We start from the raw sequence: 15,696 nt of genomic DNA, 5'->3' as shown, positions 1-15,696 counted from the left end.
TTAGGGAAATGAAAATCAAAAACTACAGTGAGATATCATTTCACATCTATCAGAATGGCCATTATTTAAAAGGCAGATAATTACAAGCATTGGAGAGGATGTGGAGAGACAGGAACACTTATTCACTGTTGGAGGGAATGTAGAATGGTACAGCCATTGTGGAGGACTGTTCGGCAGTTCCTAAAGATGTTGATTATAGACTTGCCACATGACCCTGCAGTACCATTGCTAGGTATATACCCAGAAGAACTGAGAGCAGAGATGCAAACATTAACTTCTGATTGCCCAAAGATGGAAACAGCCCAGGTGTCCATCAGCTGTTGAGTGGATAAACCAACTGTGGTGTATACACATGATGGAATATTATACAGTGATAAGAAAAAAATGTCCGGAAGCATATAACAACACGGCGGAACCTGAAGGATATGTTGAGCGAAGCAAGCTGGACAAGAAAAGGACAAATGCGGTTTGATTGCACTACTGTGAATAAAATAGATTGTGTAATCTCATGAGTTAGTAACTTGAATTTGGGTTAACATGGAACTGTATAGCATAGTAAAACCGTGTGAAATATGAATATGGGTGAAATTGTATATTAAGGACTTTTTCTTTGAAGCTGAACATATATATGTTAATGTTACAAGATTTTAATATCAAGACAAAAATCTAAGTGATTAGAAAAAATACTACATATTGTATGATTTCATTTATATAAAGTGTAATTATAAAATCAGTTTATAAAGATGAAATTACATTAGTGGTTATGCAGGGCTGGGGAAGGACTGCTAAGGGGTATGGAGTTTTTCTTTTTGGAGTAATGAAAATGTTCTTAAATATTTGTGGTGATGAATGCACAACGTGATTATACTAAAAGCCATTGATTATACACTTTGGTTAGATCATATGGTATGGGAATATATCTCACTAAAACTTCCTAATAAATAAATGTGCAAGAATAGCCAGAAATAGCAGCCATGTACAGGAGGGGAAGCATAGAGAGATTGAGAGGTGAGGAGTTTTCTCGTTTGTTTGTTTTTTGTTATTACTGAAATGATGAAAATGTTGTAATAGGTTGAAGTGATGAATGCACAACTATGTGATTATACCAAATACCATTGATTGTACACTTCAGTGAGTACCTATGCCCTCATTGTTTTTCTACACCCACCTTCCCCCACCTATCTCAGTTCTCAGAGAATTTATGAACTTTTTTTTAATAGCATGTAGGTTTTTAAATTGTTTGCTTTTTAAAGGGAAAAAATCTCCATAATATTAAATTGTTTAATAAGTTAGGTAAGGTAATTTTAGTCTAAACTATTTTGGAAGTTGGAGAGATTATCAGTTAGATGAAGATTTGCATTCTTGAAGTTTTTTTCCCAATAAGACCATTTTCATTATTTGCATTGTTTTCTCCTCTTAATTAAATACTACTGATAACTTTGCTGGAGGAGTGTTTGATTGATTATATCTGTAGAGATTTTTTCTGAGTCATTCTATTGAGACCTCTGTCTCACTGGTCTTTACCATTGGCCTTAATTATTATGAATGTATTTTGGCTCAAATCTGTGAGGGCTAGGTATGGAGAGTAACCCATCCCCCCCACTTTTTTTTTTCAAGATGTAAATGACAGTGAAATATGATAGGAGATAATGTGAATATTAACAAGGTAACTCCACTTTTGTTTATGGTAGAGAAATGAGTAAACACTAGTTAATTTGTGAAGGGGTTATTAGAAACTCTAGGCAGTAGAAAAACATCCAGTACATAGTGGCTTAAGCATGTAGGTTATTTTTGTCCCATGTTCACAAAAACCTAGAAATAGTTCAGGGTAGATAGGCGCTGATTTGTCTCCTCTGATGTATACATGTCCTAACCATAGTATTCTACTTACTATCTGTCCTTACTTTGGGTACTTAAGTCTGTGCCATGTTTTTATCCATTCATTGAATTTATTGTTACGTTGTAAAATATTATTACCATTATTCATTCTGATTCACTGTAGTTACAAGTTTTAGTTGGGGAGGTAAAGAGAAGAAAAATGATTTTTGCTCAACATTGGTAAAAGATGTCACCCAAAAGCGAATTTCTCTTGAGCCATCATGTTCTCCATAATTTCTTCAGGTATCAAATGTGCATAGGGAAAGTAGGTCCGTGCATTCCTACTGTCAAAAGAAAATAATTGAACTTTATTATCTGTAGTAACTTAGGGAAATAGATGTTGATTTAAAATCTATTATAACCCTAAAATTTTATGGCAGTGCAAAGTTTAAATTGACAAAGTGTAACAAATGTATAGGGTTGAGTTAAAATATTTTATAAAAATGTTAGATAAAGTCATTGAGCTGCTGTATGTAAGATTTTTTAAAAAGTAAATTAGTGGTAAAAATACTATTGTGGTATACCTTTAATGCGTAATTTGGCTTTTATATTTTGACGCTGTATTTATCTTTTTGCTTAATTGTTTCTTTTTTCTTGTGTTACTATTTTGAATAGTTTTAAGATTAGCATTTAGAATTCTTGTAAGTGGCACTTACATAACCTGTTCCTATACTTTTGGACAAGGCGATAACCTAGCTTTTGAGAGGGGATTTGAAAGTATTTACTTCTTGTTCAAGTTGTCAGACTCAGCAGCTTGGGCATATTTGAAGAGAAAAAGTTGTAATGACATCCTTGGTACAAAATATAAACTTTCCTACTTTATCATATGTTTATATATTAAGATGCAACTGTGGCAGGGGAGGAACACTGGTGTGGGATGTCATTGATGTAGGATGCATGGGGAAAAAAGATGCAATTAAATTAAAACCTACTTACATATGATCATCAAATAAAAAGTATTGTAAAAATTTCTGTCCTGGTTGAAAATAAGAATACACCTGAAGCGGGTTTGTTTTTTTCCTGCAACCCCCACCCCTACCCCATCAGTTCTAGGAGTGAGGCAGAAAGGTTCTTAGTCTGGTCTTAGATACTTTCAAGTCGCTACCCTGATGTAACTTGCTCCCCTTTTCTGTAATTTGCTCCCACTTTTCTGTAGGGCCTGGATTCCTCATTGCTTTTGTGTGCCTGGGTGGATGTGAGGCCCCTTTTGCTCACTTGGCCTTCTTATCTTTCTTTTGATCTGCCTTTTCCTTACTCCTTTTGTTAATTCTTCATGCTGAGCCATTGCTTAGGATCTTACACAAAGGAATTATCTGACATGGCAGTCTACCGCTGTGCTGTTTAGTCTTACTCTTCTTTCAGGTCTGCTCAGACTGTATCTGGGGTTGTATCTAATTATCTGTTTATGTATTTTGCCATTGGTATTTCAGACAGGAACATGGGTTTTAATAGTCAACTCTAAGTATTGTTGGTTTTATTTTCTAGGCCAGGGATCCTCAGCAGGAGCCTATGGAAGAGATAGAAAATTTGAAGAAACAACATGATTTATTAAAAAGAATGTTGCAACAGCAGGAGCAATTGAGAGCTTTGCAGGGACGACAAGCTGCTCTTCTTGCTCTGCAGCATAAAGCAGAAGAAGCGATTGCTGTGATGGATGATTCTGGTATGCCCTGGTCTTAGACACTTGTTTTTATAAGCAAGGCTCAATGAAGAATGGTACTGCAAGATGGAGGCTGGCTCTTAGACAGCCAGATGTTGACTCTTGTCTAGTAAGGCTCACCCTGTCCGGTGCTTTTCTTTGGTTATACAGGAAAGACACCACGCAGACAGCTCACTCTCTTTTCTATCAGAGTATCCTTAAGAGGTCAGTGGGACAAGTTATAGTTCTGTTTTTGGACCTCAGAGTGAAAAGATTCTTGATCCTTTTAGTCCAGGCTTTTGTGCTTTGTTCAAATAGGGTTACTGTACTTTCTTCCCAAAGAAGTGTTAAACCTAAAGCGCGGTGGTGTGTAAACTTACAGAGCACCTTTAGCTTCTGAAGTTCTGATTGGCTAATTTAATTTAGGTCTCGAAGTGCATATCTTAGCTCCTTTGAGCTATGCGTATCCTCTACAGCCCTACTGAGATGCAGAAACATTCTTTTCCCTCTTCTCCCTTCCCTCAGAGCATGTATCATTTAGGTGAAAACTTTATGGAATTCTTTTAAGTATTGAGTCTAGTTATATAGAGTCTGTCTTACCACCTCAAATGTAGGTGTTTGATTTCTTACTAAGTTGAAAATAGGATTGGCACTTATTAAAACTCAGTTAAATGAAGGTTTTAAATAGTAGTTTATTCCCACCACACCAGTCTAATGATAACTTACCTCCTTTCAGGCACTCCATTTTTGCCAGTCACTGAGGCTGCCGAGGTGTTACTCAGTTTTTCTTGCTGTCCACACCTGGCCCAGCCTGCTCATTAGTTACTGTTACACTTAGTATAATTCTGCATTTTCATAAGAGACTTTATGACTTTCAAATAACTTACTCTTTTGAAAGAATTATATAGTTGAATATAGTATATAGTAATAATTACAGAGTTTTTCTTATTTTTCTCTTGTAAAATCCAAAGTATTATTAACTTGGGGAGTGAGTTATATGGGAACCTCTTATGTTTTTTGTTTTTTTATGTTTTTTTAATGTAACATTCCTTGTGATCTATTAATATAAAATTTTTAAAATAAATAACAATATTTCAAAACAGCAAAAAGGTAGAAACAACTGAAGTGTCTATCAATAAATGAAAGAATAAATAAAATGTGGTATATGTGCTCAATGGAATATTGTTCGGCCATGAGAAAGACTGAAGTTACGAGACATGGTGCAACATGGAAGAATCTTGAAAACTCAATAAGATAAGCAAAGCACATAAGCACAGATACTGTATAATACCACTTTTAAGAGATCACTGGAAATAGCAAATTCAGTGATAGAGAGCAGTTTAGAGGTTTTACTGAGCAATGAATGGGGGGTATAAAAACATAAAAAATAAAAGGATGAAGACCCTAAAATATCTCTGTATAAGGAAAAAAGGAAAAAAGAAAAAGGGTTGGCCCCTAAATTCCTTATACTGTAATAAGCCAACTTTGATAGCATTAATTTAGCATAAAACCCAAGCTAGATCTTTTATTTTTAAATTACATAATGACTAGTATTAATTTGGTTGATGACTACCTTTTGGATATTTTTCAAGTTTGGAGTATCACATTTGAAAACTGATAATTATGTTACTCTCATGCTTATATTTACATCATCTTATTTGATCTTCACACAATTGTAAATTAGTAGCCAGAGCTTTTATTCTTATTCCTATATTTTATAGAGAAGGAACTCTAACAGAATTTGTGACTACTTAGCTTTATGTAGAATTTTAATGTAGTAGAATTAAATCTCTTGTTCTAGACAAGGGGTCTTTTTTCTATTTCTATGAACTTTTTTTAAGTAAGCATTGGTTTTAATTTTTTTAAATGTAATATGAGGCAAGAGAACCAGGAGTAGAATGAATTTGAATTTCTTTTAAATAGTATTTCAAAAAGAATTTTAGCTTAGTAGTTTTAAAACAAATTTCCTCCTATGTTTATATGATTTTGCGAGGCAATTGCTGATGAAAAACCAGAATTACAATATTTAATCAATATAATTGTCATGGGAAAGAGTATTCTTTTCACCACTAAACTAGCAAATTGCATGTTAGTTATCTGGACTGTAATTTCGTTCTTTTCAAAATAGAGTTTAAACTAGAAAAATGGGGTTGCCATCCAGCCTTGAAATTCTCAGTCTAATTTCTTGGTGGAAAAGACTCAGGTTTTTCCTTTCTAACAGAAGTAATTTATAGCTAGTGCTGCTTTCAGAACTGGAGAGTTATAAATGAGGATAAGGGTGGAGTGGTTGACTAGTAGAGGAGCAACTAGCATTAAAATTGTCATTAGAAAACTACCTTAGGAATATGAGGGCCTTTTTAAAAAGATGATTTCAGAGGTTATATGTCTGCAAAGCCTAAGAAATCCACTGCTTTCCGTTCATGAAAACGTGTGCCAGCCCCTGTACTAGAACACTGATTCTGGGGAGCAGAGGTGGAAACCTGTCAGAGTCAGCTGTGCTTCTCACGCCGCCTGCCCTCCCCTTCCCCAGCCCAGCTCTGCTCCATTGGGTGACTATGATCAGTTGGGAAAGAAGATGAACCACTATACTAGAGATTACTGAGTGTCCCTTTGTTTTTAGGTTAGTAGAAAATAATAAAAAGATTGGTTTCCAAATGGTGCTTGGTGGATTTTTTTCTCTTTTATTTTCAAAATCTATTTTTAGCTTTTCAAGTTGAAAAGATATTCAGTTTATTTATTTTAATGGATAGTTGTTTATTTTCTTTCTAGTTGTAGCAGAAACTACGGGTAGCCTGTCTGGAATCAGTATAACATCTGAACTAAATGAAGAGTTGAATGATTTAATACAGCGTTTTCATAACCAGCTTCGTGATTCTCAGGTAACTTAATAGTGTAATTGAGTTTAAATTAACATTGATTATAACAGTGGTTCGCAAACTTTAGTGACCATAAATATCACCTGGCAAGATTATTTTAAAAATACAGATTCCTTTATCAACAGGTCCCCCACCTCCAAAATTATGGTACACAAATTGGGGTGGGCTTCTCCCCATGTGATTCCAGTGCTGGTGGTCTAACAACTAGACTTTGGGGAAGCCGGAATTAGAGGAAAATCTTTGACTGAATCGATTAGTGTACCATTTGGATGCCTTTAGATGACATTCTTTTTTCCTCAGAAGATTGTTACCAGTCACAATCCTTTACTAACAATTTTAAAAAGCTTCTTAAGTTTAATTTGAGGATTAATAAATGTTGAAATATGATGACCTTTGTAAATAATGGTGTAAATGTCAAATTTCTATCCGTGGGCCTTGGGGAAGAAAGGGTGAATTAATACTTGTGTGCCAAAAAGGAGTATGAGGGAAGGCGCAGCGCCTTGTGCCCTCATGCTGCCCAAATGAAATAAAGAAAGGCACAGCAGCTCGGGAGGGAAACTTAGCATTTTTTAGTAAAGGTTAGATGTTTTTTCTTTGTGACCCAGCAAATCCCATCTTGGAGAAACTCTTGCATGCTCCCAGAAGACAGATAAAAGAATGTGTGTGGCAGCATTGTGTTAATAGCACAAAACCCAGAAATGACCTAAATGCTTATGAATGGGAGAATAGATTAATATATTATAATAGATTGAAATACCCTACATTGGTCACAGTAAACAGATTAGAGTTAATGAATGGAAAATGCATGTTAAAGGACAACACCTTTTATGTTTAAAAATATGTAAAGCATGTATGTTTTTTAGGGATACAGTCATATGTATTGTAATAGAAAAGCATGTAATGAAAATTATAAAAATCTAATTCTCATATTGACATTACTGCTGGAGCAGGTAATGTCACTGGAGAGGAATACACAGAGCTTCAGCTATATCTGTAATGGTTTGTTTCTCAAAAAAAAAGAATTGATATAAATATGGCAAAATGTTAAAATTTAATTAAGCTTGATGGTACATCTTATGATTCCCTAAACCCTAGTGGATTGGGGAAATGCTGCATAATTATACATACACACATACACATTGCAATTGAGGAGCATAGTTTAAAAAAAATGGTAGGAAAAATTAATAAATTAAGTTAAAATTTATAATGATAGTTCTAAAAGGATGGCAAGAGAGAGAATGAGGTTTTTGAAGGTTTATTCTAGATAACATGTGGCGTTGTTAGCACTTAATTTAGATCCAGATAGTAAGGCTATCTAGTGAATATGGCCATTGTTTGGGTATATGTGTGTATAAAACTATATGTTGGGAAGCGGACGTGGCTCAACTGATAGAACGTCTGCCTACCATGTGGAGGGTCCAGGGTTCACACCCAGGGCCTCCTGACCTGTGTGGTGAGCTGGCCCACGCACAGTGCTGCCGTGTGCAGGGAGTGCCGTGCCAAGCAGGGGTGTCCCCCACGTAAGGGTGCCCCACGTGTGGAGAGTGCACCCCACAAGGAGAGCCACCACATGCAAAAAAAAAAAAAAAAAAGCGCAGCCTGTCCAGGAGTGGCTCCGCACACACAGAGAGCTGAAACAGCAAGATGACGCAACACAAAAAAGACACAGATTCCCAGTGCCGCTGACAAGAATGCAAGGAGACACAGAAGAACACATGGCAAATGGACACAGAGAGCAGACACCTGGGGGAAGGGGAGCGAAATAAATAAAATAAATCTTTAAAAAAACCCAAAACTGTGTGTTTGTTATAGTGGCATATTAGGAAACAGTGTTTCACTTGGGAATAGGAAAGACATATGGTTAGTTATCCATCAGCCAAACCTAGCTAGGCACATACTTGTTATTTATGAAGTCTAAGCATTTTTAAAGTGAAAGTGCAACATTTAATTACCTTAAATTTTCTTCTTATTTCCTTAAGCCTCCAACTGTTCCTGACAACAGAAGACAGGCAGAAAGTCTTTCATTAACTAGGGAGGTTTCCCAGAGCAGAAATCCATCAGTTTCAGAGCATTTACCTGATGAGAAAGTCCAACTTTTTAGCAAAATGAAAGTGTTACAGGAAAAGAAACAAAAAATGGACAAATTGCTTGGAGAACTTCACACACTTCGTGATCAGCATCTAAATAATTCTTCATGTAAGTATGTCTGGCTCAGTAGTGCAGGTATTTTAGTGGTATTTTCCTGGTTCCTCAAGAAAATCAATTTTTTTGTGGGAGATAAGACTTGCATATGAAAAGTTTAAATAATAAGGCCACGTATGATAAAAGCTACATAGATGGTAGATGTGGTCTGTAATTCAGAAACAGGAAAGAGTATTGTGTGCTGAGTAAAGTTGGGCCTTGAAAAATAGGTAACTTTCTTTAAAATTAATTTATTGAAATATATCACCCACACACAAACATACATAAACAATCAGTGTATAGTAATAGTTGTGAACTTAAAAACAAACATATAACATCATACAGGACTCTCATAACTCACCCTACCCCCAACACCTTACATTGTTGTCAAACCTTTTTAACTAATGAGTAAAGAGCATTGTCAAAGCATTACTAACCAAAGTATTTTCCCCCAACCCTCCCTACTATTATCTTTATGTCATTTATATATGAACATACATAAACAAGTGTATAGTAAAAGTTGTGACCATACAAAGTAAACATGCATAAGATCATACAGGGGACCCATACATCAGCCCTCTACCAACACCTTGCATTGTTGTGAGACGTTTGTTACAAATTATGAAAGAATATTATCAAAATGTTACTAATTATAGTCCCTATCTTACATTTGGTATGTTTTTGTCCCAACCCACCCTATTATTTTTTAAATATATTTTTTTATGAACAGAAGTTGTAAACTTATAAAACAATCATGCACATGTGCAGAATTCCCAAGCAACATCCCTCTATCAACATGCCACACTATGGTGGAACATTTGTTACAGATAAAATAATATCATCTGATGGTTACCATGGCCGTAGTATACATTTCACCCACATTTTCCATACTGCCCCATTATCAACACAGTACATCTTTGGCATAGATGCAAGAATATTATTACTGCTAACCACAGTCCATAGGTCATTCTAGTTGTATTTTGCCATGCTTTCCTGATACCCTGCAGTGATGCACATTTGCTCTAGCTCATAAAGGACATTCTTGCATCTGTACCATCAACCACAATTCTCATCCACCTCTTTGTTTACTGTGCTATTCCATTCTTAGATTATTCCCAAGTATTCTGTCAGTTGGCATTTACATCCCTAGACTACCATTTTCAGCCACATCCCCATTTATAAACTAGCTGTTACTATTTGTTAACCATCCATTCTATACATTTTCACACTTTTACAGTAAAACTAATTAAAACTTCTGCATACGTTAAGCATCAATAGTCCATCTCAGTCCTTATCTCCATTAAGAATCCACCATCTCCCACAAGGTCTTGAAGATATTTTCCTTCAGTTTCTTCTAGAAGTTTCATGGTCCTTTTATTTTTAGTTTTTGATGCATTTACATTTTTAGATAAGGTGTGAGATAGAGCTCCTCCTTCTTTCCTTTGGCTATAGATATCCAGTTCTTTCAGCACCGTTGTGCTGAATAGACTGTTCTGCCCGAGCTGTGTGGGTTTGACAGGCTAGTCAAAAATCACTCGACCGTACATGTGGGGTCTGTTTCTGAGCCATCAGTCTGGTTCCATTGGTCTGCGTGTCTTGTCTTTATGCCAGTACCATGCTGTTTTTACCACTATAGCTTGGTAGTATGATTTAAAGTCTGGAGATGAGGGTTCACTTTTCCTTTTGTGATGTTTATGGCAATTCAGAACTCCTTACCCTTTTGAATAAATTTGATAATTGTGTTTTCAATTTTTTTTTTAATGCTGGTGAAATTTTTATCAGGGCTGCATTGAATCTGTGTATCAATTTGAGTAGAATTGACATCGTAATGATATTAAGTCTTCCACTCCATGAGCATGGAATGTTCTTCCACTTATCTAGGCCTTTTTTATTTGTTTTAACATTGAGCTGCAGTTTTCTGAATACAAGTGCTTTACATCGTTGGTTAAGTTTATTCCTAACTATTTGAGTTTTATCTGTAATTTTATTTTCACCACTCTTTGGACACTTTTATTTACTTTTATTGATATAATCTTCATTTCTAGATTTTCTTCCAGGCCTTTCTCACCTGTCTTCTTTTTAGGCTCTAGCACACCCTTTAGTATTTCCTAAAAATCTGGTCCCTTGCTTAGAAATTCTCTCAGTTCTATTTATCTGTTAATATTCTGATCTTGCCCTCATTTTTGAAAGACAGTCTTGCTGGATATAAGATTCTTGGCTGAAAGTTTTTCTCTTGTTATATCTTAAATATATCATACCTCTGTCTTCTAGCCTCTGTGGTTTCTGGTGAGAAATCAGCACTTAATCTTGTTGGGAATCCCTTTATATGTTATACATTGCTTTTCTCTTACTGTTCTCAGAATTCTCTCTTTGTCTTTGGCATTTTTCATTCTGATTAGTATGTGTCTCAGAGTTGGTCTGTTTAGATTTTTTCAGATAGGAGTACGTTGTGCTTCTTGGACATGGATATCTATGTCCCTCAATAGGGTTGGGAAATTTTTTAATATTCTTTCTTTAAATATTCCTTCTGCCCCTTTTCCCTTCTCTTCTCCTTCTGGGACACCCATGACACGTATGTTTGCATGCCTTTTGCTGTCATTTAGTTCCCTGAGACCTTGTTAATTTTTTTCCATTCTTCATCTGTTCTTTTGTACATTGACTTTCAGAGGATATTTCTTCAAGCTCAGCAATCCTTTCTTCTGCCTCCTCAAGTCTGCTATTATATGATTACAATGTTTTTTAAAATTTCATTTATTGCACCTTTCATTCCCGTAAGGTCTGCTATTTTTCTATGCAAGTTTTCAAATTCTTCTTTGTGCTCATCCAGTGTCTTCTTAATATCCTTTATCTCTTTAGCCATCTCATTGAATTTATTAAGGAGGTTTGTTTGAACATCTATGATTAGTTGTCTCAACTCCTTTATGTCATCTGGAGGCTTATCTTATTCCTTTAACTGGGCCGTATCTTCCTGTTTCTTGGTGTGGATTGTAATTTTTGGTTGGTGTCTTGGCATCTGGATTACTAGAGTATTTATTCTGGGTGCAGCTATTCTTTTTAGTTTAGTGCTTCTTGTCCTTTCTTCCTTGCTTGTTGTGCAGTGGGAGCCAAGAATGTAATTGGTGCTGTAAACTGTGGAGGCTCAAGCTGCCCTCATTGCCCTAGGGACCGATGAAGCTTCTCCCAACTTTCTTCTTTCCCAGATGTAGGGACAGAGTCACAACTGTGTGGAATAATCCAAGTCATACAGGCATAGATTGTAGTTGCCCAGAAAGACTGATGAAGCTTCACGCCCTTTTCTCCCCTTCCTGGGGCATGGATGGAACTGCAGGTGTGGGCAGCAGTCTATGCAGTGCAGGTCCAAGATGACTGCAGTTGCCCCAGTAGACTTTTAATTATTCAGTTTGTGGCAGCCAAAGGTACCCTCAGTTACCTGGATAGACTGGTGCTGAGCTACCCAGCCTCCTCTCTGCCAGAGGTGGGACTGAAGCCTAGGCCAGGGCTGCAGGTGATCTGGGTAAAAGAAACTGGTTTGGTCAGCCCAGCTTCCCCTCAGGCTGGGGGCGGAGTCAAAATGGCGGCCACTGGCCCTTTTCCAACTTGGACAAATTCACACCCCAGCTGTTCCTAGGGTTATTCCTTAGCCATCCGTGTCTCTCAATCAGTAGCTGAAATCGGCAGCCAACCATCTCCTCCTCCCATTTCTGGCAAATGGAGCTTCCAATTCCTGTCACAGAACAGCTCCTGGGGCAGCTCACGCCGCCAGAGCAGAACAATCACCAGCCTCTGCGGCTTGGCCGGCAGTTTCCCGGAGAGGCTGGCGCAGGTCCCCGCAGCTTCCTCCCCACTGAGGTGGGGCTGGGGCTTAGGCTAGACCTGCAGTCTGACCTGCATGGAAGAAGCTGGTCCCCACCAGCCCTGGGATCCTCAGTCCCCCCGTGTCCCCTCGGGCAAGGCGCAAAGTTCAGATGGCGGCTCTTGGCCTCTGACCTGGACAGGCTCAAGCTTTAGCTGTTCTTAGGATTATGCTTTAGCCCCCAGAATTTACTCAGTAGCTGAAATTGGTACCCAAGTGTCTCTTCCTCCCTGATTTTGGGGAAGTGAAGCTTTCGATTCCAGCTGCTGAACAGCCCCAGAGGCTGCTTGTGCCTCCAGTGGAGGATGGCACTGGCCTCCAGGGCAGGGAGCCTCTACTTCCGAGTATTCTCTACAGACGGGAGCCTCCTCCTCCCACTCCCTCAAGGATGTTGCAGGGTGCTCTTCTGGCCTCCTGGAGCCCCCACACAGGTCCTTCAGCAGCTCCAGAGAGCCTGGATATTTGCTAACTGCCCTGGAGCAGGAGCTGACTCTAGGAGCACTTTACTCTACCGCCATCTTACTGTAATAGGTAGGATTTTAATAAGGGAAAAAAGAAGAGCAAGTACCTACTAGATACTTGGACATAATAATATTGCATTGTTTAGCATATTTTATATTTTCCTTCAGGAAAAACTAAAGTTAATACTTTCAGGTAAAATCCCTGAAACTATGAAACATAGATTTAGAGTGTTTATACAAGAAAAAAAGTTAAATAAAAAACATTCATATATTGCATATAGTTTAGTGCAGAAAGTTGATGACTTACAACCATTGGACCTATATACATGTTTTTAAAATGTATAAATACTCTTCTCAGGCAGCTATAACTATAGGAACTGTGCTTTTTCTGATCCATATTTAGTTTTAGTTACTTTAATTTAGCCCTAGTTACTGTCTTTACTTGGTATCCTTATAGCTTCTCAGTCCTGATCACTGCCTCTTACCCACACGGTTGGAAATAGAGATTCTAGCACTGAAAATTGGGATCGGCAGGGAGCACTCCCACCAGTCACCTCGTTCAGATTTCCACTCCCTCCGTCAGTGGAGAAAGGCCAGGGTCGAGACATCAGGTCGGGAGGGCCTGGGCTGCCTCTTCACTACCAGTGGGATTACTCTTCTTGCCTGGAGGTCGTCCGTCCTTTCTCCTGCCGCTGCAGGTTCTTCCTCCACAGTATCGTCTACTCCCAGTTCCCTGTTCCTCTCACAAGCAGATGAATACAGCTAAGCAAACGTAAAACTTGAAAGTTGTGCTCAAGCCTAATAGTGATCAGTTTTATACAGAGAAACATTCTGCCTCCTGTTGACACTACAGGTGTTCATTTTTTACCCCAGGGAGACTAAGAGTAGCTTCCAAAGGTAGGATAGTCAAGGAAGAGTTGATACTTCTGGAGACCAGCTGTAACAATTGTGGCATTAGATGTGAGCAACAAATAACGATGGTCACTGTGTGAGAGAAAAGACAATAGCTTTGAAGCAGTAGGAGGTAGAGAAGTGCAAAGATTCTTAGTCCCCATTAATTGCCCTTGAAGGCATAAGATATCTTTTGTCTGATGTCTGTGGAGAGAAAAGTCATTAAAATTTAGTTCAAGGGTTTTGCACTAAAATTACCTAACCCTAATTAGGGATTGTATTGTAAGTTTAGTCATCATCTAATTAGGAAATTTTATTGCTGGGTAGTATACCTGGTATGGATGTACCACCGTCACTTAAATTTTTACTTTTTCTGCTGGAACACGGAAAGTCCCATCTTGAGAGACCAGAGGTGGTTTCATTGACCATGTAGATATGGAGCTCTTTAAGGACCTAATTAGCTTAGGGAACCCTGTAAAGAGTTTCTGATGGAATACTGTATGTCATACACAGTGACCCTGTTTAACTCAGCCTGGAACCAAGTTTATCAATACACCTCTAATTACTTCTCCAAGATAAAATGTATCATATTTCTTGTCAAGATGGAAATTGTCTTTCCTTTTTCTTTACTTGCTGTTTTAATCCAGGAACTGAAATGTAAAAGTGATGGAATCTCTGGAAGAAAGAAGTAAAAATATCTGTGTGTTGGGTTATGGAACATGTTAATAAAGTGTGCCTGGGGCTATTATATCCTTAAATTTTTAAAATTTAAATCCACAAATTTTAAGATGTTAATGATTTTTATTTGTTTTTCTCCATTCAACTAAGAGTTGCTTAATGCCATGTTTGTTTGAAAGAATTATTTTTGTTTTTTTTTTTCTTTTTTATAGTTGTGCCTTCACCCTCTCCACAAAGGGGTGTGGATCAAAGAAGTACAGCTTCAGCTCCCTCTGCTTCTGTAGGCTTAGCAACAGTGGTCAATGGAGAACCCAACAGCCTGACAGCATCTATGCCTTACCCTCCTGCTTCTCTGGTTTCTCAGAATGAGAATGAAAATGAAGGCCATCTAAATCCAACTGAAAAACTCCAGTAAGACATTTTACAGACATTATTTATGTAGATTAGAATTGAATAATGGGGATACATTCTCATTTCTTTCTTTGGAAAAAGAATATTAAGTGATAGGGTAAAAAAGGTATATGTGTGCTGTATGTGTATTCTTTGAATAGTTCAAGAGAAATGTGATTTTGTAATATAAGTAATTTCTGTGAGCTAATGTTATTGTATTCTAGTTTTCAAATAAATGATCAGAAATGACTGAGACTAATTTGAAATGGTTCAGTATTTAAAGCTTTAGAGCTCAGGCTTTAGCATCAGGGAGCTCTGAAATTGTATGACGGAAGGCTGTGTGATCTTGGAAATGACTTATCCTCACTAAAGCTGTTTGCTCAACTGCAAAATAGAGATAATAATATAGCAATTCATTAGGGATGTTTTAAGGATTCACACTTGGTATAGTTCCAGGCATTGAGTAAAACACTCAACAAAACAAATTATGTTTGATAGAGATATTATGAGCTTTACAGACCTCTATATATTGAAGATAAATCAGGAACTTTCTGTAAAGGTTCAGTAATGTCCTGCATATCTGATTGGCCTAAGAGGTAGTATTTAAATTGGATATTTAGTACTTTGTACTTTTTGATACTTAAGAAATTTAGGAATATTTTTGACATTGAGTTTTATGCTTAAAGTAAATAATTAAAATTGAAATTTGCTTTCTTATGGTTTTGTCCTTAACATAATATATGAAAATAAGCAATTAGGTTTTAAGTAAGCCACCCTTGAAATTAAAGTCATTACCCTAGGTATCTGACCAGGTCCAAATTTTGTTTGTGTTGGCTGCTATTATATGAA

General features: G+C 37.2%; 1 protein-coding gene across 15 annotated transcripts in view; it reads left to right on the top strand.

The window, feature by feature from the left end:
- Positions 1 to 15,696, top strand: part of PCM1 (pericentriolar material 1) — a 103,540-nt gene that overhangs the window by 22,404 nt on the left and 65,440 nt on the right. For all 15 annotated transcript variants that reach the window (XM_023586987.3, XM_058289948.2, XM_058289946.2 and 12 more), the window contains 4 exons: positions 3,364 to 3,541; positions 6,287 to 6,396; positions 8,373 to 8,589; positions 14,670 to 14,868. In XM_023586987.3, coding sequence (XP_023442755.1) covers positions 3,364 to 3,541; positions 6,287 to 6,396; positions 8,373 to 8,589; positions 14,670 to 14,868 — 704 coding nt within the window. The remainder of the gene's footprint in view (positions 1 to 3,363; positions 3,542 to 6,286; positions 6,397 to 8,372; positions 8,590 to 14,669; positions 14,869 to 15,696) is intronic.

The sequence above is a fragment of the Dasypus novemcinctus genome, chromosome 29 (assembly GCF_030445035.2).
Source record: "Dasypus novemcinctus isolate mDasNov1 chromosome 29, mDasNov1.1.hap2, whole genome shotgun sequence".
NCBI classification, from domain to species: Eukaryota; Metazoa; Chordata; class Mammalia; order Cingulata; family Dasypodidae; genus Dasypus; species Dasypus novemcinctus.
This window is presented reverse-complemented; position numbering and strand designations above follow the sequence as displayed.